This window comes from Panthera onca, chromosome C2 (assembly GCF_046562875.1).
Source record: "Panthera onca isolate mPanOnc1 chromosome C2, mPanOnc1 haplotype 2, whole genome shotgun sequence".
NCBI lineage: Eukaryota > Metazoa > Chordata > Mammalia > Carnivora > Felidae > Panthera > Panthera onca.
Window position 1 is genome coordinate 152,754,577 of NC_138347.1, and position 21,384 is coordinate 152,775,960.

The window sequence follows — 21,384 nt, forward strand, 5'->3', positions numbered from 1 at the left end:
ATGTGTGTGTGTGTGCACGTGTGTACCCGTGTGTGTGTGGGAGCACTGGAGCCCCAGCACCTCTCTCTCTCCGCCTCCCCCACACTCACACTGTGAGTATGAGGCTTGTCTGTCCCTTTGGGCGGGAAGGACCAGCAAGAAACAAAGCCCTCCATGGAAGACAGAGAGAGCTCCGTCCTCTGGAATAGTCCCCCTCCAGCCCCAGGGGCCCCTCCCCCTCCAGAGGTGGACCCACCAAGTGAGGCAGACTCGAAAGCCCTTACAACACACCTTGTGAGGGCCACGGACTTTTATTGATGGGGGAATGCCAGCGGGGTGTCCCCGGGGGCTCAGGTGCATGCTGGGAAGGCACCCCTGGGGGTCCTGGCTACGTTAGTGGCACCGACACGGGCAGGGCCTGGGTTCAGAAGAAGCCAAGCTGCTTCTTCTCCTGCTGCTGCCTCCACTTGGCCATGCTATAGAATTCTTCCTTGGACTTCCCAAAGATCTCTTGGAAGTCAGAGTCTGAGAGATAGAACTGGCGGGGGGGAGGGTACAGGGCCAGCGTGTCAACTGAGCCCAGAATCCTGGCCCATCCACCCAGGGGTGTCATCGCAGGGCTCAAGGCTCTCCTCTCCCACATCTCTCTGCCCATCATCCCCTCTGAAACACACGTCTTCCCGGGCAACCTGCCCACTGCCCACCATCAGTGGGTCATGCCCCGGGTTCCTCCAGCTCAGTTTTAGATGCATCGGTTCCGGGGGCAGTGAGTGGCAGGGGGGCCTCGGGCACCCACCTCCTTGCGGGCCGGGTCCACACCCTCTGGCAGGTCTTCAACAGCCTGATGCATTAGCCGTTCGCGGGGCAGGCTCCAATGGATGGTGGGTCTGGGGCTGCTGTGGTGGCTGTTGGTGCTGGCGTCACCTGCCTTGGGTCCTGGCTGCAGCTCATTCCCTGAGCCGTCCTGGGAGCCCTTGAGGGTCTGCAGGGTCAAAGGGTCTGCCCCGCCATTGCTTGGCCCTCTAGACAGCTGGAAGTCGTTGAGTTCCTGCTCAGAGAGGGGACTCAGGCTGGGCGTATGGAGGAGAGGCTCCCATGGAGAGGCCACACTGAGCCCACTGGGCCTCTTGCCCCCACCGCAAACCCTGCCGTCCACCAGGGCCTGGCTCCTTTCTTGTCCGTTCTGCCCATTTGGATCATGCCAACCAAGCCTAGACCCTGGTGGGAGCCTGGAAGGGGGGGGGGGGCGGGGTGGGAGAACCCAGTACTCACTGCTGTTATCTCACATATGGCTGGCATTGCTCCCAGGCTGCCATCCACCACCTCCTTGTAGGACTGGTCGTTCTGGGGGCAAGAATCAGGGCGGGGGCAGGACGGAGGGCACCCCTGGCACCCAGGAGGGGACCTGACGGCAAGACCAGGTCTCCGCCACCCACACGGGAGGTCCCCGGACAAGGCGATGCCTCCTCCCAGTCTGCTCAGGGCATACTCTCCCTGGAGTAGGGTGGGGCTGGGAGTTCAGGCCTCACTCACAGTCCACTTGTAGGGGTCCCAAGCGAGGAACCATCCAGTGAAGGTGGGGGGCTCATGGCCCTGCTTGATCACCACGATAGGCGTGGCGGGGCTCCTCCCTGCCGGGTGGGTCTTCAGGTACTCCTGGCCCCAGTCCACCGCCTCCTTCTTCCACTTGCTGGCAGCTTCCCCGAGCCACAGGAAGATCTGGGTCACAGAGGGGGCCTGGCCTTGGGCGAGTGGAGGGGCTGCCCAGAGCTGACCACTCCCTTCCCACTTCTGTCCGTTAACTGGTCTCACAACCCCTCCACACACCCCAGCCGACCAGGCACAGCCAAGCAGGCTGGCCGCCATACCCATACACCCATGAACATGCCAGAAGATCACAGGCATGCACATATACATTCAAGTCACAAATATTTATTGAGTACCTATGGTGTGCCAGGCACTGTTCTAGGCACTGGGGGTTCAATAACAGGGGGGAAAGCAGGCAAAAATCCCTGCTCTCACAGAGCTTTCATTTTACTGGGGAGACAAAAAATAAGTAAAATATGTACTATATCAGATGGAGAAAAACAAGGCAGGGAAAGAAGACACCAAGTGTGTGTGTGGGGGGGGGGGGAGGCAGAAACACTGCTATTTTTTCTTTTAACGTTTACGACGGAGAGAGACAGAATATGAGCAGTGGAGGGAGAGAGAGAGGGAGACACAGAATCCACAGAATCCGAAGCAGGCTCCAGGCTCTGAGCCTGTCAGCACACAGCCCGGTGCGGGGCTCGAACCCACGAACCGTGAGATCATGACCCGAGCTGAAGTCGTCAGACGCTTAACCGACTGAGCCACCCAGGCGCCCCAATACCGTCATTTTAAATTAGACTCAGGGAGAGCCTTCCCGAGAAGGGGACGTTTGAGTAAAGAGCTGGGGGAAGCGTGGGGAGCAAGTCGAGTGTTCTAACCGGAAGAAACAACCAGTGCAAAGGCCCCGAGCGTGTTAGGGGAGCGGCAGGGAGGCCACTGTGGCTGAGGCAGAGCCAGTGGAGGGGGAGAGTGGGAGCACATGGGCCCCGAGAGGGCCGTCAGGTCTTGTGGGCCGTAGGAAGGGCTTTGCTGAGATGAGAACACGCAAGCCTCGTGGCTGCATCCACACAGTGTCACAGACCCCGTGACGCAGACGCCCACATGATCGCAGCTACGGACACACGATCCCCTACAGTCACACGAGGCCGCACGTAAACACGATGGCACCCCATCACACAGTCGCACGCGCTCCTGGAAGACGCAGGTAGCCCTAAACCGCTGCTGCACGTAGCCTCCCAGAAACATAGTGACCCTGCCACACAAACAGTCACTCAGTCACTCACTGAGGCCACCCAGTCTCTTAGTTTCCCCAGTTACAGCCAGGGCTCCACCACGGCCAATACAGTCACGCGCAGGAAGCACGCGCGCGTGCGCGCGCGGTCAGTCGTTCGCTTTGCAAACGCTCACGCTGACACGTTAGCCACAGGCACCCGGTCGCCCGGAATCACACGTACCGTCACAAGGCACACGGTGGCGCCCAACCACAAAACTGGTCACAATCGCACACAAGTCCCAGACGTAGCCAGAGTCTCCTGCAGCCTCCTGGTGGCACGGAGCTGCCCGTGGTCACACAATGCATGCACAGTCACTCACGTGACACTCACGTGACACTCACGTGTCTCACTCACGTGTTACAGTGTCACACGCCATCACACAGACTCCCCTACAGCCTTACACGGCCGGAAACACACAGCCACGCACACCCAAGCCGGTTGCACAGACACGGAGACCCCCCCCACCCCCCACCCCCCCCACTCACACCCCAGCCGGACAGGGGAGGCCACCTCACCTCCTGCCAGGTGTCCAGTAACATGATGTCATACTTGTCCAGGTCCTCTTGACTAAAGAACACCATTTCCGTGAGGACCAGGTGGCCCATGTGGCTGGAGCACTCAAACAGTCGGGGCTGGAAGCCGGAGACGTCCTCGGGGAGCCTGGCCAGCGTGGACAGCCAAGCTGTGAGGGGCACACACAGAACTACGCCTCTCGGCAGCCTGGACCCCTCAGCACAGGGCCCCCGCCCCAGGGGAGGGGGACAGCTTCTCCTGGAGCGGACGCACGGGCCCTCCTCTGGGCTCCCCCCATCCCATAATTCACTCCAGAGACGCCTTGCTGCTCTCTGGGCCCCAGCCTCAGCGTCCCCATCTGTCAGCGGGAAAGCACATTACGTGACCTGTCTCGCCACGGCCAGCTGTGACACAAGCCGCCCCGGGAAGCTGCCCAGCAGTGGCCCCTGGGAAGGGGACGGCTGGCTTAGCGGGGCAGGGGGAGGGGTGTTGGGCTGGGGCCCTGCCCTCCCCTGGTCCGGGCTGGGAGCCGGCCTCAGGCCCGAGGTGGGAGAAGGGAAGCTAGGCTGAGAGAGGGGGACGGTCATACTGGGGAGCTCAGGGGGCTTGGAGTGAGTACAGTGCCTACACCAGACCCGCAGACACACACAGCGGCCCTGACTCAGCCTCCTCCCTCGAAGGCCTCACCCGGCCTCAACCTCTGACACACACCCTTGTCCATTACACGCTCCACACACGCTGTTTATCCACATATCACACCCACACCCACACCCCCGCCCCCCCACCTGGTACCATGACCCCTGCGGACTGCGGGTTGGGAGTGGGGCTTTGTCCTCTTGCCCTCTGTCACTGGTCAGGTCCGGGACTGGGACAATGCAGGGAGCATGTTCGGCCAGCAGAGGGCGCCACTAGCCAGCTCTCCCGGGCATCTTCCTGATCCCCGTTACCCAGGGGCCCGGGAGTGAAGGGTAGGCTGCGCTCCCGCGAACTCCTGGAGTGGGAGACCAAGAGGCCTCCGTGCTAGGGGGGGGCCTCTCCAGCTCTCTGTGTGACCCTTGAGTGGTCCCCCACCCTCTCTGGGTCTCAGTTTCCTCCTCTGTGTAAGAACACCCTCCGCCCAGCCCCCGTCACCTCTTGTTGCCGGGGTAGGGAGCCCGGCCTCCCAGGGCCTCCCAGAAGCCGGGAGGCTCCTGACCCTCCAGCACCGTTTCCTTGTTCTCCCCAGAGACGGCAGAGACCGCCGTCCGCGCCATCTCTCGCTGGTCACCGCTGCAGCCCTGGCCCACAGAGAGCTGGGTCAGGCCCTGAAGGGGGAGGGGTCTTCACCTCCAGCCCCACCTCCCCCACTCACAGGGGACTCTGGGGAGCTGGGCCCGAGTCACAGGAGGCCAAGGCTGATGTCAGGGCACGCATGAGCAAGGGATCCCGCCTTCCCCCCTCCCAGGACTGGGACCCTCTCCTGGTCCAGAGAATGGGATGGGGACCCCAGGCTCGGGGGTCATTTGTGGTTTATGAGCATTGGAGGAAACTCTGGCAAACCGGACTAGGCCTCCTTTTCCTCCCCCTGAGAGACTTGGGAAGAGGGACATGCTCCTCGCTGGAGGCAGGAAGGAGGGGAGGCAGTCTGGGCCTGGCCTGCCTCTGACCAGCAGACTCCCAGATCTACTAGTCACTTTCAGCCTCCCCCCAGGTTCCAGAGGGAACCCACTCCTGGCCTAGCTGAGGCTGGACACGAAGTCTGCATCTCCTGGGAAGGAGACCCATCCCTTGCCTGGCACACCACCCGAGGGATAAGTCGAGAGGTCAGTGACAGAGGTACCTTTCCAAACCAGAGGTAGCAGACGCTAGCTGTGACCAGCAAGAAGATGTCATGGGAGTTGAGGGCTGAGGCGCGGGCTGGTACCTCCACGGTCCTGGTGTTGCAGCTGTCGGTGCCTTGCACGTGGAAGAGCCTTGTGGCAGGTGCTGGCTGCTCCTTCCCATCGTGCCCCGTGTGCCCCTGTAAGAGGGCTGGGCCTCAGGATGAGGCAAGGGCTCCTGGGAGCCGCCTCCCTGTCCCGGTGATGGACAAACTGCCCTGGGGCCCACCGGACCCTCGCTTGAAGCCACCACTATTTTCTAGACCCTCTGGGTGTAGAGCGTGAGGGTCCCGTCAGCCTATGACAGGGAACCAGGCCCTTTCTAAATGGATCCCTCCCCCATCTCCAAGGAGTCAGGGCACGGTTTCCCCCAGGCCTTATAGACAGAAAATGGGGACCCCAGGCAAGGCCCTGGGTCCCTTTCAATTCAACTTCTCCTGTGCTTCTGCTTGGCGGCTGGCTCTGGGGACCAGGGGAAGAAACTGAAGCGGGGGTCACTCTTGGAGCTCCTGGGTATCTAACGGCACCAGGAAACCGGGGGTGGTGAACGGGCCCCTGGGCTGAAGAGAAGCTTAGCACGTGCATGCAAGGGCTATGGGCACACAGAAGAGCCGGCGAGGCTGCGGCAACAGCAGCAAAGTGGGCCCTACCTGGAAGACCACCAGCTGGCCCTGGAAGATGGCGAGGAAGTGAGGGGGCTCGCTGCCCATGGTCACGTGCTCCTGCACCAGGGCTCCCTGGTACATGAGGTCCAGCTCCTCGGCATTGCAGTTCAGGGCTTTGACATCACGCGTGGTGGCGCGGTGGCCCTGCAGGTGGGGATGGCAGGGGCCTGGAGCGGCTCTTAGATCCCATTCTCAGAGCCTCAGCTCTGGGGCCTGAAGGTGCCCACCACCCCTCTCGGGCCAGCGTACCCGCCACAGGTACAGGATATACTGGACGTGGCCCATCCTCTGGTAGGCGTAGAGGACGAGGTAGCAGTTGCCTGCACACAGCTGTGCATGACGCTTGGGGTCCACGGGCCGTCTGCCTAAGTCCTGGATGCACCACACCTGGAGAACAGAGGACCAGTGGGCGCGGGCGGCTCCTCCTCTCGAACGAGCCCGGCCAGTCTGTGCCCAGCCAGAAAGCCCCCCTTGGCCTCCGGGCCTGCCTCATCTCTGCCGGGTCTGCACAAGGATCTGCAGGTGACCCTTTCCGCCATGGGCCCCTGGGACCCGCCACACTTGCGCTGGCCCGCTGTCGGCCGGGACGCAGTTGGCGTGCGGTGCCTGGGACGGACAAGCAGTGAGGACCCCAGAGGCTGCTGGGACGGACCTGAGCCCTGCCACACACCACCCTCACCCTGCCCCCGCCAGCCACAGCAGGTTAGGGGCAGGCAGCTCCTGGCACAGCTGCTCGCGGCTCAGGCCAAGGCTGCAGAAGCTGGGCCAGATGCGAGCCCTTGAGCTCTGGGAAAAATTCTTTTCTCAAGTGTCACTTAAAAAGACAAAGCCTATTCAAAGACTGAAAGGAAAATACTTCCTTATACTGAAGAGCGTGATTTCCTGCTCCTATGGGTAGCAAGCATGGGTTCTGGAGCCTCAAACCCCAGGGAGGCCGTGGGGGCAGTGAGACCCTTCTGAGCTTCAGCCTTTCCCACCTGGAAAGTGGGCATAGCCACGCCCACCTTGACAATGGCAGGAAACAAAGTCTGGACATCATGTGCCCACACAGGGCCTGGTAGCTGTCTCTGGGGAAGGTGTCCTCCAGACCAGAGCAACCAGTCTCTTGCAGAAGAGACCGACTGGGACCACACGCGCTACCCAGGAGCAGCACTTCCCTGGCAGCTAGGCCTCCTGGATCAGGGGCTCCCCTGGCCTGCCTGCCTGCTGGAAGGGATCCCCTCCCGGGCTCTGTGCTTGGAGCCCGAGTGGCAAGACCTCCTTCCTTCCCACCTTTGCCCTCCCCTCTGTGTTGTCCCCCTCTGTGTACCCCATCCCTCTTGCTCTTCATCCCATCCCCCCAACTCTGTCTCCTCCCTCCTCTGTCTTTCTCAGTCTCTTCTGTCTCTCCCTGTCCTCCTTCCCTCTCTTCCCTTCTCCCTGCTCCCCCACAGCTTGCCACGTCTCCTCCTGTCTTGGTCTCTTCTAACAGCCTCTGTCCATCCATATTAGGACAAATACAGGAGGGAACCTTGGAGAAATGGCATTTTCTCTGACCTCGACCTACCTTGAGAACTAGGAGCCCTTCACATGGGCCCAGAAGTCCTGTTCCCAGAATTTTACAGCATCCCCACACCAGCCATGGGCCAGATGGAACCAGAGTTTTTGCCTCCACTTTATAGGTAAAAAAAACCGAGGCCCAGAGGAATGAAGGGCTCTACAAGGGATCAGATGAGATGTCAAGATGCAATCCCTACATCTCCCAGAACACTGATCTGAGCCCAGGCGGCTGACAGTATGTGCCTGTGTGGGCGGGGACAGATTACATGTGACGCTGTACCGTGTCGGTGTGTTCCTGTGGGTCGAGCGTTCTGTGTCTATGATCACGTGTGATGCAGAATTTGTACAATTACATGTTTGCAGTTGGTTAACTTGGCTGATTAGGTGCAATTAGGCGTGTGCGTCTGTGTCTGTGGCATATGTACGGTTGTGTCATATTTGACCGAAGGGCACAATCAAGTATCTTGAAGCGTTACCGTGCCGTGTGCCAAGTGTTACGTGAGCAAGTGGCCACAGCTGCACAGATTGATCAGGCGTCACGCGTAGGAGCCAGCAGGAGGGAGGGCGTGTGTATACGTACACACGCCCCTGGGTGTCCCTGCGTAGATGCGCAACTTGGGGCACTTTAGCAGCCATACCATTCAGCTGAAGACAAAGCCTACCCCTGTGTGCCTATCTTCTCCCAGCCGAGCTAATGCCCCCTTACCTCCACCTTCCCGGAAGCGTCGTCCACCATCCTGAGCTGGGCAGCTAGCTCAGGCCGACTCTGCAGCTTGCCCACATCCGGCCTTACCTGAATCGATTTACCTGACGGGAGGACACGGGGTGTCACGGGCGTCGTCGCCCTCGCCAACCGCGTCCGCCCATCACTCAAAAGAAAGCCCACTCTGGCCACGCTCCCCCACCCGGTGGCGCTTTCTGGGGGCTGCCCCCTGGCGGCCCCACTCTGTCCCCCGCAGACCCCGCTCCGCGTGGGCCGCGCCCCGCCCCAACTATCTCCCGCACCTGGTCCCGCTTAGTCTTCCGTCCAACGCAAGGTCCAGCGTGCCGCCCGGCGCCGGCCCCGCCCCGCCCCGCCCCCTCCCATCCCGCCCAGGTTCTGGGTGCGGCCCCACGCCGGCCCCGCCCCCGACCTTGTCCCGCCCGCTCTTCCATTCCGGCCGAAGTCCCCGCCCCACCTCTCGGGCCCCGCCCCGCCGGCCCCGCCCCTCAGGCCCCGCCCCACGCGCTCACTTAGCCTGCCGAAGCTCTTGTTCCCGCGCTGCTTGGTAGACCAAGACTGGAAGAGCTGTTTAAACGAGGCCGACTCGGCGCCGTCGTTCACCACCTCCACGTTGGTGTAGGTCGGGTAGCCTTTGGCCTGGATGAAGCCCTGGAGCGGGGGCTCTGTCAGGCGTGCGGCCCGAGGGCCCAATTCTCCGCTCCACCCTCGGGGACCTGACGCTCAGCTGAGCGCAGAGCAGTATTAATTAACCGCGCTCATGACCCGCTTAAGAAGTTGGCTCCTTCACTACCGACTTCTCTGAGGTCCCTGAGGACAAGCAAGGTCCCTTTAGTCCGGGCCTCGGGAAGGGCGGCCCATGACAACCGCCGCCCCCTCCAGGCCCCAGGCAGAGCCCTGTCTCCCCTCCTCCACAAGGAGGGGGTGCCCAGTGCGGCTTGCTTCTCAGACCTCAAGGCAGGTCCATGTTTTACACGAGGACCCTTTTACACATGGTTTCTTGGGTGCTCGCTCCCCCAACCCCTGTCAGGGCTCCCAGGGCAGGCTGCATGCCCCTGGTACCGGAGAGGGACCCTCGGACCACTGGGCAGAACTGTGTCCCCGTCATCAGATTGGGTGCTTTGTCTCCAGGCTTAGACCCCAGGGCAAAGCCATGTCCTCCTCTATCAGACAGGCTGCTAGGGCAGGATGGACCCATCTCCTGGCCCAAGGATAGGACTACCTTCCCTTAAAGGCCCCCAGGAATGGATGTGTCCCAGCTTAGATTTCAGAGTACTGCCATTTCTTCCCTCAGACCCCAGGGCAGCTCGACGTCCCCTTGAGACAGGGCCCAACAGCTTTACCAGAGCCCGGCTGAAGGCAGCCTTTTTCTCTTGGAGGCTGGACAGGCGTCCCTGCCACACGTAGATCTTGAAACCACCCTGGTCCAGGATATAGTAGTCCTGGGAGCAAGAGAGGGACTGGTTGGTAGGTGGCCCAGACTGGGCTGGGGTCATGGGTGGGCGGGGATGCATGACGAGCCGGGGACCAGGCCTGTCTCACCTCTTCCCGCAGTAGGTCTTGGGTTAGTGGGCAGGTCGCCAACTCCTGGATCACCAAGTCGTCATCCTTCTCACAGACACTGGGGGACAGGCATCCAGAGGTGGGCAGCTCAGCCCCTCCGTGGGCTCCACTCCAGCCCCCTTTAGTCCTCGCAGAGGCAGAAGGCATGGGGTCTGGGGCCCCAGGTTGAAGTCTTAACTTCACCACAGCCTTGCCGTGGAGCCTTAGGCTGCTCTCTGGGCCTCCAGTGCCTCAGTTGCCCTATCTGTACAATGGATTTCTCAGAAGAGCAGTCATGCAAGAGTACAGGCTGGACCCAGAGCCCCACGTGGCTTGCTCCAGAAACCCACGGGCCTTTTCTGGAGGCCTTTCTAGAGACACTGTGTTACGGCTGGAACGACAGACGTGCAGACCCAGGCATGCAGACTCTGCCCACCCCCAAGATCTGCTCACTGGTAGAGACGGACGCTGGCTTTCTGCAGCTGGTTAACGCTCTTGTCGGGCCTGGTGGCAGGCAGGTTGCCCACTCTGCAGCCCAGCACGGCTTCCATGATCCGCATGAGGTCAGTGGCTTCAACTTCATCATCCACCACGCCAATCTGTGCGCGACCACCGCGCTCCCTGTCCCGGAGGCTGCAGGTCAGGGCCAGGCCCTGCAGGAGAGGACCTGGCAGTCAGGGCTTCCCCAGCATGGCCCCCGCTCACCGCTGACAGTCTATCCCAGATCCTTCCCGTCGCAGCTCAGCTCCCAGAGGCTGGGGTCAGGGGCAGGGTCTGGACTCAGCTTGCACATAGCAGGTGCTTCTAAGGTTGTAGTGGCACAACCAAGCCCACCTCCTGAGGGGTCTGGAGGATGGACACCCTTCTCCCTGAGCCCTGCATCCCTTAGTTCCCAGGGTAGACACTGACCCGTGCCTTCTCAGGAATGCTGGTCTCAGGCCCATTCCACTGGATCATCACCTTGCCCAGGTCCAGCAGGAAGATGTCCCCCTTATTAAAGCTGCTCCAAGAGAGCTCCACCTGCCAGAGCCAGGAGGGGCAGGGCAGGAAACAGGGTGCCATACCACCAGCACCCAGGTGGAGGGGCACCGCAGCCCATCTCCACCCACATGAGCACAGCTCACTCGTGTGCACGAGGCTGTGTGCGACCTGGTGTATGTGTGACCACTGCACCAGTATTGTGGTGTGGAAGCACGCATCTGTGTCACCGTATGAGACCTTGAAGGTCACCCTGTGGGTGTAGCTGTGTGTCTCTCTAGGCACTACCGGCGGTAATGCTGCATTTCACGGGATCTACAGGATTATGACACTCTTCACTCCGTGCGTGTCTGCAGCTGCACATCTGTACGCGTAATGTGCACACAAGCGGAGCGCATCTGTTTACCCATGGGTGTAGATGTATGTGTACACGCTCATGTGTACGTAGACGGGGGCACATCAAATGGGAACCAGTGCGTGAGCTCGTGGGTGACAACGTACGTGTCTCCGCATGGGGGACAACGTGCTATCCGTGGAAAAGGATAGTTATCATCCAAACAGAGACACTCTGGGGAGTAAAAGGACGGATGCTGAATAATCATGCCAACGTGACGGGCAAAACCTGGGCTGCGCGTTGTCCCTGCACGACCGGGGATGTATGGTCACTGAATCCGTGGGAGACAGCATGTGCGCCCGTGGGTGGTGAGGACGATGCGCCCAAAGAGTGTGGGGCTGTGCACCCCCCACCGCACAGCACGCTACTGCCCACGGTGCTTACACGGACCATCCGGGTGCGCCGTTTGGTCCGCGTCGCCTCCCCAAGTTCTTAGTGTGCCCACGGGATGGGTGAGAAAACAGGATCAGAGGAGCCACGGAGGGGTGGGACTGGCAGCCTGGCTCTGCCCTCCCCCTCCTCCTTCAAGATGGGCCACCTGGGAATGCCGACAGCGACAGCGCACGGTGCCCCCACCGCCCGCCTCCACCCTCCGCGCTTCCGACCTGAGCCCGAAGATCAAGCGGCACCCGGGGCGGTCCTCACCTCGGTGGCCGACACGTGCTTCCTCCCCTGGACGTGCAGCAGTCGCTGGATGTTGTACAGGTTGGTCTCCACGTGCGTGAGGGCAGAGGCCAGGCCCCCTCTCCTGTAGCTGGGGTGGGGGCGGGGGGGGGGGGCGTCGCAGTTAAGACCCTCCACAGCTCCGTGCAGGAGTGAGTGCAGGTGTGAGCACACACGTGTGCAAGCGGATATGAAAAGTGTGCACAAACACATGAGCACACACATGGGGCGGGAGTGTGCGTGTAGACAGGGGGACACGTGTGTGTACCTGTACGTGTATGCGTGCAGGGCATAGTATGTTTATCCGTGTATAGATGTAAATACATGCATGTTGTGCACATGCGCATGTACCTGTATACCATGTTTGTATACTTGTATACCACGTATACAAGGAGGGGCATAAGGGCATCTGTTTATCCACGTAAGTATAGATGTGAGTGCGTGCAATTTGGCAACAGCACGTTTGTGTGCACACAGACACGCACATTGACGTACATGTGTAGACGAGCCCTCGGCTCATCGTATGGGCATGGTGTGTCTTCTGCGGGTGCGTGTGCAAATGCGTTCCCGTAGGGGGTTTAAGTATACGAATCAGAAACGACCCAATACTGGCATTTCCCTACGGTTTAACTTACTATGTTGCAGTTATTAACTTAATACGTTGTGAAGCAATTTACAGCAAAAGACATATTTCTAGCGGGCACAGTAACGGAAAGGCAAACTCAAAACACCCTTGGCGTCCACACCTGGGTGTATACCCAAGGGAAATGAAAAACACGTCCACACAAAAAACTTGTAGAGGAGGCGGGCGTCAACCAAGTGCAGTGTGGTGATCACTTCACGCTGCCTCTAAGCCACACCATCAAGCTAGTGATGCACGTCAATTATATCTCGATAAAACTGGGGGGGGGGGGGGAACCCATGCGTACGAATGTTAACAACAGCATTACCCATCACAGGCCAACGTGGAAGCAATCCAAACATCCCCTAAGTGATAAATACGTAAATAAAATGTGTTCTATCCCCACACCACGTGTCGTACGGTTCCATTTATAAACATGTCCGGAATAGGCAAATTTTTGCAGACTGGATGAAGAAAATGTGGGGGTGGGGGGTGGGGGGCGGGAAGGGAGAGTGTTGGGAAGGGTACGGGGCTTCTTTTTGGGGTGACAAAGGTGTTCCGCAACTGTGGGCACGGTTGCCCAAGTCGGTGAACGTACTAAAAACATCACCGATCGTATACTTTACATGGGTCGGTTGTGTCCAAGTGGGGGCATAAGCGTATCCGTGAATTGGGGCAACGTGGTAGGGTATGAGAGTTGTACCCCAGACAGGACGTCTCCCCCTCCCCCGACACCCCCACACCAGGGAGGAGAGGGTCACCCCAGGCCGCCCAGCCACCCGCCGCCCCGGCTCCCCGCCCGCACTCACATGATTCCCGGGCGGAAGTAGCTGCGGAAACAGTCGGACTCGTGGCCCTGCGCCTCCCGGTGCTGCACGGTGGCGCCACCCAGCGCCTCCTGCAGCTGCTGCACGAAGGCTTCGGCCGCGTCCTGCGCCTCGGCGCCCGCCTCCTTCCCCGCCCAGTAGTGCAGGTCGCTGCACGCCCCCTGCGTGGCCTTGAGGCTCTGGGGAACCTAGGGCCCAGGTGTTGGGGGGGGTGGTGCAGAGGCCCCAGGGGTGGGGTGGAGACTGAGACCCAGGATGCACTGAGGGCCTTGAGGGGACTGGGCAGGCGCCTCCCCCGGGCTGGAGGTCCGAGGGGGGCAAAGAGGCCTCAAAGGCAGGCGCCCCCTTGTAGGGTGGATGCTCTGGCTGCCGGCCTCCCTCTTCCTGGGGTGGAGCTTGGTCTGCATCAGCAGACTCCCCAGCCGGGGAGTCCCCACCCCTCAGACAGACTCCCCAAATGCTCACATGGAGGACGATGTAGCAGTGCTCCTCGAAGAAGTTCCCATAAGCCTTCTCGGGTACTGGCGCCATCCTCAGGTTCTGGGAGAGGAGGGTGCCTAGTGACAGCTCAGCAGGACCGTCCCCCAGCCACCTACCCTCCATGACCCTCTGGGGTGGGGGACAGGAGGGAGCTCCGAGTTGGTGGGGGGAGGGAGAAGCCTAGTCTCAGAGACTGCGCACTCTCTGTGTCCCCAGCTCTGCTGTCTGGCTGTGCCCCTCACCTCGATGATCCATACGTGGAGGTCCCTGTGGCTGTCAATGGCTGGGAGGCCCTTGTTGACGTCCATCCTAGGCCAGGTGGGAACGAGGGAAGAAACAAGAGCCAGAGTCCTCAGGCCCCGGCCACCTGTGCTCTGGGCTCCAGGCAAGAACTCTCCCCACCTGCAGCTCTCCAAAGCGCTGTCATCATAGAACAGGCCTTTCATTCGGGGGGCTCTCAAGTCACAAATGGCAGCAAAGCAGGACAGACCCTGGCACAGAGGCTTTGCAAACAGGGAACAGGTTTGTCGTCTGTGGTTGTGCTCCTGAAACAGGGCCAAGCTCTGTGGGCGGGGATGGGTCTTGAACGTAGGGACCTCTGCAAGCAAGCAGTGAGAAACAGGCTGTGCAGACAGACGAGATCTGCAGTCAGGGGCAGTCACTGGAGACAGAGGCACGTTATGCAGACAGGCAAAGGTTGTGCTGGGAACAGAACAGATTCTGCAGCCAGGGGTAGACCCTGCACAACAGACTTCTGGCATTCGACTGAATCCTGCAGACAAAGACAGGCTCTGCGTTGAGGGACAGAGCTGCCAATAGGCCTGGGTCTTCCAGGCAGTCAGGGACAGGCTATGCAAAGAGACACGGCACCCTCAGAGAGTGATAGGCTATGCGGACAGAAAAAGGCTCTGCATACAAGCATAGGCTCTGCAAACAGGGACAACTTCCTCAGACTGAAGAAAGGGATACAACAAGCACAGGGTCTCTTGGCAAAAATGAGTTCTGTGGTCAGGGACCAACTGTCTGTGTAAGGACAGCCTGAACAAAGAGACACCGACTCTATCCAGGGAAAGTCAGACAAACAAGCAGCCGGGCAAACAAGCGAAGGTCGTGAACACAAAAAAGACTCTGCGAACGGCTCCCGATTCCACAGGCGTGGAGGAACTTTGCAGGTGGGGAAAGACTTTGTAAATGTGGGTGGGGACAAACCCTTAAGGTAGGTATCCTTTATATAAGGGACAGATGGCAGATACGGACAGGTACCTAGATACGCAAGGCTCTGCAAACAGCACAGCATCTGCCCAGACAGAGGCAGTCTCTTGAAGTAAGCAAAACATCTCTAGGCATGGTCCGACTCTGCAAGCAGGAACAGCCTTGCAAAACAGACCCAAATCCTGCATACAGGGAGATGGGAACAGGCTGGGCAAACCATCATGAATGCTGCAAAGAGATCCAGACTCTGACAAAAGACACAGGCTCTGCAGACGGAGGCTCTACACACAGAGACTTGGCAGATCGGGAGAGGTTTTGTAAGCCGACAGTGCTCTGCAAACAGACGGGTTCTGTTAACAGCGACAGCTTTTCAGAGAGGCAGGGTTTGCTGAAATGAGCTGGCAGGGAAATCAGCTTTGCGTTCAAGCACGGGTATCCCAGACTCGGGCAAGATCTTGAAACAGGGCTGGGGTCTGTAGGGAGCCCAGGTTCTGCAAACAGGGACAGACCTCATAGAAAAAGATGAATTCTGGCAACAGATAAAGGCTCTGTGAGTAGGGGCACGTTCTGCTAACAGTTACACGTAGAATTAGGAACAGAGTGTGCAGACAGGATAGGCTCTGCAAACGGGAATGTGCTCCGCAGAAAGACACAGGTGCTCCCAGAAAGACACGGTGACCTCTGACAGCGATAACTCTTCATAGGAATAGCTCTTACAGGCAGGTACAATTTTTATCCAGGGAAATTCAGATGGGGCGTGCAAACGGCTAGAGGCCCCCCCAAAACGTCATAGGTTGCAAAAATAGGGCTCAGGTTTCGCAGACAGAACCGGACTCTGAAATAAGAAAAGCCTCTGCAAACAGGGGCATAGTCTAGACACAGGCTGCGGAGGAAACAAGGTCTGCTGACAGGGACGGGCACTGCAAACAAAGCTCTGCACACAGGAACAATGTCTTCAGGCACAAAGAGGCATCCCAGACGAGGACCCCAGGCAAACTCCGCAGACAGGGAGAGGTTCTACGCACAGGGCAGCGTCTGCCGTGACAGCAAATCTTGGACCCAGGGAAGTAGGGACAGACCCTCTAGAAAGCCAGGTTCTGAAAAAAGACTCTGGAAAGAGCCTCAAGACACAGGCTCAGGAGGCCCACCGAGAAGACGAGGTTTCTGCAAACTCGGGACAGGCGGCACACAAGGATGGCCTCCGATGGCTGTGGTAGCGAGCAACAGGCTTAGCTGGCGAGAGAGGGTGGGGGGAGTCAAGCATGGGCCCTCTGAAATCCCCGAAACAGAGCTGAACTCTCGACAGACCCTGCGGACGGCCACAGGCTCTGCAAACAGTGGCTGAGCTCCCGGCCGTGCCCTGTGGTTCTGAGCGTGCCTAGGAGAGCCGCCCGGAACGAGAGGCATCTGGGGAGGCCGGAGGGGGGCTCTGGGTTTTGCTGCGTCTTCGCAGGATGACTCTCGGCCCCCCCCCAGGCTGCCCTGTAACGTTCCTCCAGGAACCTGTGTGTGAGGTCCGGTCGTCCCTTCAGCCGTTGGAGTTCTTTCTCCCCTCTAACCTAAATCCGGCCGGTGGCAGCTTTTCTTGTCGCTGCGGCTTGGCCCGGCGGACCCACAAGTCACTTCCGTCTGAAGTCTTCCTTCCTAGGGACCCCCAGCGCAGCGTTCGCTCCTCTCTTCTCCCCGCCGCACGCCGGCCTTGTCTCGGCGGCCGCCGCGGGAACCCTGGTGGCTCTGCTGACCCTGCACGGCCCCGGGGGCGGACTCGGTGGGAGAGTCCGAGAGAGGCAGAGGCCTCTGTGACTCATGCCCAACAGCCTGCATTCCTTCCACCTTTGTCCAGAACGCTGAGGGCTGGGCTCCGGCCCCGGTGAGCTCACCGCTGCCTGGGGGGGAAACTCCCAACCCTCTCGCGGCCTCTGGAAGCGCGGAGTGGGGGAGGGGCCGCCCAGGGTTAGAGCTGCTCTCGAAGGCTCCGGGGGCCGCTGAGGCCGTGGCCACGCCCTCCCTCGCTGGCGCCGAGGGCTGCCGGGGCCAGGGGCTGGTGCTCTCGCTGACCCGCCGGCTCCCAGCCGTCCGCCCGCCACCCAGCAGGTACTCGGTGGGCAGCCGTCGAGTGGACGGAGCCTGTCGCGCACCGAGTGCAGGGGGACGGGGAGCGGGGTCACCCTGTGCTCTGACGGCACCCGCGACTGCTCTTGCAGTACCTGCCTCTGGGTGTGACGGAGACATGCGTGACAAGCGGGCCCGGTGGTCGCGTAAAGGTGGTCCCAAGCACCAGAAAACGTGCGATGCCGCTGAGTGACAGGCGGCATGGTGACATTCAGCGGTGATGGATAGTGACGGCGACCAGGGCACAGGTGGGCGGTGGCCAGAGGTACAAACTACGGGCTGTAGAGCATGTGACAGCGTGAAAGCGCCACAGGGTGACAGGAAGCGTGGCTGGCCACCAGGGGCCCGTGGGGGACAGGAGAGTCGAACTGGAGGCCAGCAGGTTGGGCCCGGGCCACTTTCACCAGGCAGGGTCAGCAGCACCCACAGGGGCTGGGTTCCAGCCTGGGGAGCCAAATTCTCAGGCGCCCAGGGCCTGAGGCCCTCATCCCCATGTAACCTGGGTGGCGGGGGCAGGGATGCTCACGGGGAGGGGGGCCGCTCTCTCCAGCACCCCCTCTCTCCTCCAGGCAGGCTCCTTCTCCCTCAGGGGGGCCCTTCCCTTCCCAGAGCACCTCCTCTAAACTGCCAAGCCCTCCCACCCTAGATGTCCCCTCTTCCCCTGGGTAACTCCCTTCTATCACCTACCCTGCGGCGGGCCCCCCACTGTGTCCTCTCCCCCCCCTTCTGAAAGCCCCCTTCTTTTCCTTGGGGGCTTGCCCACTCCAGCCTGGGGCCCCCTTCTCTCCCAGATGCCTGGTTCCTCTTCTGACAAACCCATCCCCCCCCTTCCCTGTTCCCCCTCCGTTCCTGGGCGCCCCTCTGTCCGCACTGGGCAGCCCCTCACCCCCCCATCCTCCTTCCCCAGCCCCCTCCTTTCTGCCTTCCCTGCCCCCCGTGCTCCCTTCTCTCTCCCAGGCCCCCCTACCCCCTTTCCCTGCTACACCCTTTTTCTCCCCCAATGCCCCTTTCTCCCCCGGCCTCTCCTCCTCTCCCCTGCGTTCTTCTCACCGCCAGGCGCCCCTTTCCTTTTCCAGACGCCCCCTCCTTTCCCAGCCCCCCTCCTCTGGCGCCCAGTGGCCACTTCCTCCTCCTTAGGTACCTGTGAAAGGGCGCACCCTGAGGTCACTTTGCCTGCTGGCGTCTGAGGAGGGAGGGCCGGGCCTGGGCCTCCAGGTATGCAGAGTCTGGGCGACAGAGGCCCCACCTGTACAGAATCTGCCACTTTCTCCCCGTCAGGCTCCCGGCCAGGGCCTCCCTGCCCCCATCAGTGCTGCTCGCTGCCCCCCAGGTTCCGGTGGCCCCCTGGCAACCCTGAGCCCCACGACCCCTTGCTAGACACCCCTGACTCAGAGCGGCCCCTCCCAGCCGATTGTGGAGCCCCCTCCTCGCCAGGCCTACCTGCTGGAAGGTGCTCTCTTTCCCGGCCAGTGGGCAGTGCTGGGTCTGTCCCCCAACCTGTTCCTGCATGAAACTCAATCCCTGCTCCTGCCCAGGAGGACACACCCCACTGCCTGAGGGCTGGGCTTCCAATGTAGTCCGTCAGTCAGTCAACAAATATTGACCCAGCTCTCTGAGAACCACCCCGTCCCCAGGCTCGTGGCTGGTCTGCCAGGCCTCACCTCCTGGGTACTGGTGGCCAAGAGACAGCAGGGCATGGAGGCCCGGGCTGGGCCAAGATGTGGGCTGTGGAGTATACTGTGACTTTCCTTCTCTGAGAGCCTGATGAGCCTCTCTGATCCTTGCCCACCCCCCCCACCCCCCCCCCCACCCCCGCCAGAAGGCCAGGTCACTCCAACAAACTTTAGAAGGAAGGAGGACCGAGCCTATTCAAGGTGGGGGTGGCAGTCTGGCTCTGTGAGACCCAGGTCACTTCAGGGCCTGGAGGTGGCCAGGGCTCCCTCTAGCATCTCTGCTGTCCTCCCTGCTCCCAATTTGGGTTTGCTCACAGCACAGCCCTCCCCGGGGAGCCCTGATGCCCTTCGTGGGAGAGGCCAGTCCAGCCCTTGCAAGGAAGACACCTTTCCCACACCTCGGGCTGCTCCCTGCTTTCCTTCCTGATTGTAGGGCGGGGGAGGTGCTGAACATAGAGCGTTCCAGAACTCTAGGAAACAGGGCCACCCTTCCTTTAGGCCACAGGCCTCGGTCCCAGCCCGTGGGACGCCTCTGCTGGACACACTGCTGAAACCTGCCCAGTGGCCCCCACGTCCGGCGCTCACCCCCACTGCTCCCTGCCACAGAGAGGGGGCGGCTCCAGGAGATCCGGGTCGGCCTGTGCCCAGTAGGACCTCCTGCCCGTGTGCGACTGTGTCGTTGGTGTTTTCTTTTGTAAGTCCCACTTTTAAAACAATTTATTTAAATTCTAGTTAGTTAACGTGACTGTGTTTAACCGACGGAGCGAATGGGTCCCTGTGTGTGAAGGGATGCCTGTGTCCCAGGGCAGTTGGTTAGTCCCTGTGTGTGTCTGACCTTGTGTGTGAGAGAATGGCCGTTAAACCCCCTGCTCCCTTCTATGACGGGGTGTGTTTGGTTCCACCTGTGCACGCCTGTTGCCCTCCTGCTTTTGTCCCCATGCTCAGCAAAATCCCGTGTCCTCATCCCTCACTTCCTGGCCTCAGACTGTCCCCTCCGTGCACTCTGCGTGGCCTTTGTTCCGGAAGCCCCTGGAAATTTCTCTTTCCAGTGCCTGCTCTTGGCACAGCCGGTGGTTGGTTCATCGTATCCTCCTACTGTCCAGGGACCCCGCGGACCACCCCTTCCTCTGGAAACAGCACACAGACTCAGTGTTCTCCCCCCCTCACTGGCCACTCTGCCCTCTCCGTTGGGACCTTCAAATGTCAGCAGGCACACAACTCGGGCCTTAGCTCCCGTGTCTTTTCTATTTTCTTCCAAGTTCCGGTTCCCAGGCTGTAAGTACCAGGGAAACGTTAGTGTCTCTTCCGACACAGACTCCCGCTCCTCCCGTCCCCCACCTGTCTTGTCACACGTCTCCTGGCAGGTCTGACCTCACACGTGACATCCATCCTCTTCCGAGGCCAGGAAATGGGATGAGCATCCAGCTGGTTGCTCAGGCCCCGTACCTGGGGGCCATCCTGGGTTCCTCTCCTTCTCTCACATGCACAGGGCAGCCACTGGCCAGTCTGGTTCATCCTCGATCCTGAACTTGGCCAGACCTCCCTGCCCGGCTCTGGAAGCCAGCCTCTCGCCAGTTATCGTGAGCCTCCCTCTGTGTCTCCTGGTCTCTCTCGCTCCTATGGCCATATTCCCACAGTAGCCAAAGGGGCCTCTTAACCAAACGGATCACACCATTCCCCTGCTTCAAACCTTCCAGTGGCTTCCCTAAACAAAGCCCCAAGTGGCCTGTCCCTCTGGCTGCCTCTCCATTCACTCTCCCCATTGCTCACTGTGTTGAAGCTACACATTTCTCATTATCCCTTAAGACACCGACCTCATTCTCGTCTCTGGGCTTTTGTACTTGGTGTTACCTCTGCCGGAAGCCTCTCCCCTAACTCTTCCCTCGGCTCCTTTTCTGCCTTCTGGCCTCAACCAAAAATGACACTTCCCCAGAGGGGCCTTCCCTGACCGTGTTAGCTAAAGCAGGGCTCTTCTCAGCCGCCTGCCACGTTCCTCATCTTCCTAGCCCTTCCAGAAGCGGATCACCTTACTGACTGGGCTCTTGTTCAGCGTCGCGGTCCCCAGCTGCAACGGGAGGTCCAGGGGGCAGCGCTTTGCCCGCTGCCGTGGCCGGCATTTAGAATGGTGCCTGGCACACCAGAGCTGCTTAATAAATCTTTGTTGACGTCCTCCTGAGTCTCTGCCCCGATCACCTGGATCCTTTGCTGGGCCCCTTCCTGGAGCAGAGGCCTGGAGTTGAGCTTTCCCCGGAAGTCGGGTTCCACTCCCAGCCCAAGGGCCCATGGGCTGCGGGATTCTGGACCCACTCCTCAGGCTTTTTCTGAGCTGACGTGTCCTCCTGTGAGAAGGCAGCTCTCTTCTCTGTCTCTGTCTCTCTCTGTCTCTCTCTTCTGGGATTATCTCTGAAGGCCGGGTGGAAGGCTAAGCCAGCTCAGCTGTAATATTGACAAAGGGGTAGGTGTGGCCCGCGGTGGGCGGGGCAGACGCTGGAAGCCGGCCACGCCCCTTCTGGCCTCGCCCCCAGGATCGCGGCGCTCTGGTTGTCCAGTGGCTGTCCCAGGTCTCATCAGAGTCCCCTCCCAGACAGATGCTCCTCGTGGAGACCAGGTCCTGCAGGGGGTGCGCCCCTCCGGAGCTCAGACGAGGCGTGGGGGGCGCCCCCACGGGGGAGCAGACGGGGCGTGCGGTGGGACTGCCTGGGGTCTGGGTCCCACTACCTAAAAACATCCGGACCCCACGC

General features: G+C 60.5%; 1 protein-coding gene across 7 annotated transcripts; it reads right to left on the reverse strand.

The window, feature by feature from the left end:
• Positions 1 to 259: 259 nt before the first annotated feature.
• VILL (villin like) lies at positions 260 to 21,032 on the reverse strand. 7 transcript variants are annotated; one of them, XM_060638250.2, is made up of 21 exons: positions 18,411 to 18,477; positions 18,112 to 18,227; positions 13,889 to 13,955; positions 13,632 to 13,706; positions 13,149 to 13,354; positions 11,700 to 11,808; positions 10,592 to 10,702; positions 10,136 to 10,335; positions 9,683 to 9,761; positions 9,484 to 9,582; positions 8,653 to 8,791; positions 8,126 to 8,226; positions 6,130 to 6,267; positions 5,866 to 6,024; positions 5,176 to 5,355; positions 4,488 to 4,633; positions 3,359 to 3,503; positions 1,513 to 1,698; positions 1,252 to 1,323; positions 776 to 1,027; positions 260 to 517 (listed from the first exon to the last, which is right to left on the reverse strand). In XM_060638250.2, the coding sequence occupies exons 3-21, from the start codon at positions 13,952 to 13,954 to the stop codon at positions 404 to 406; spliced, it is 2,577 nt and encodes an 858-aa protein (XP_060494233.2). In that variant the 5' UTR covers position 13,955; positions 18,112 to 18,227; positions 18,411 to 18,477; the 3' UTR covers positions 260 to 403. The 7 variants fall into 7 exon arrangements, with proteins under 7 accessions (XP_060494233.2, XP_060494231.2, XP_060494232.2 ...); XM_060638248.3 differs by lacking the exons at positions 18,112 to 18,227; positions 18,411 to 18,477 and adding an exon at positions 20,458 to 21,032; XM_060638249.2 differs by lacking the exon at positions 18,411 to 18,477 and having other exon boundaries at positions 18,112 to 18,388.
• Positions 21,033 to 21,384: the final 352 nt, after the last annotated feature.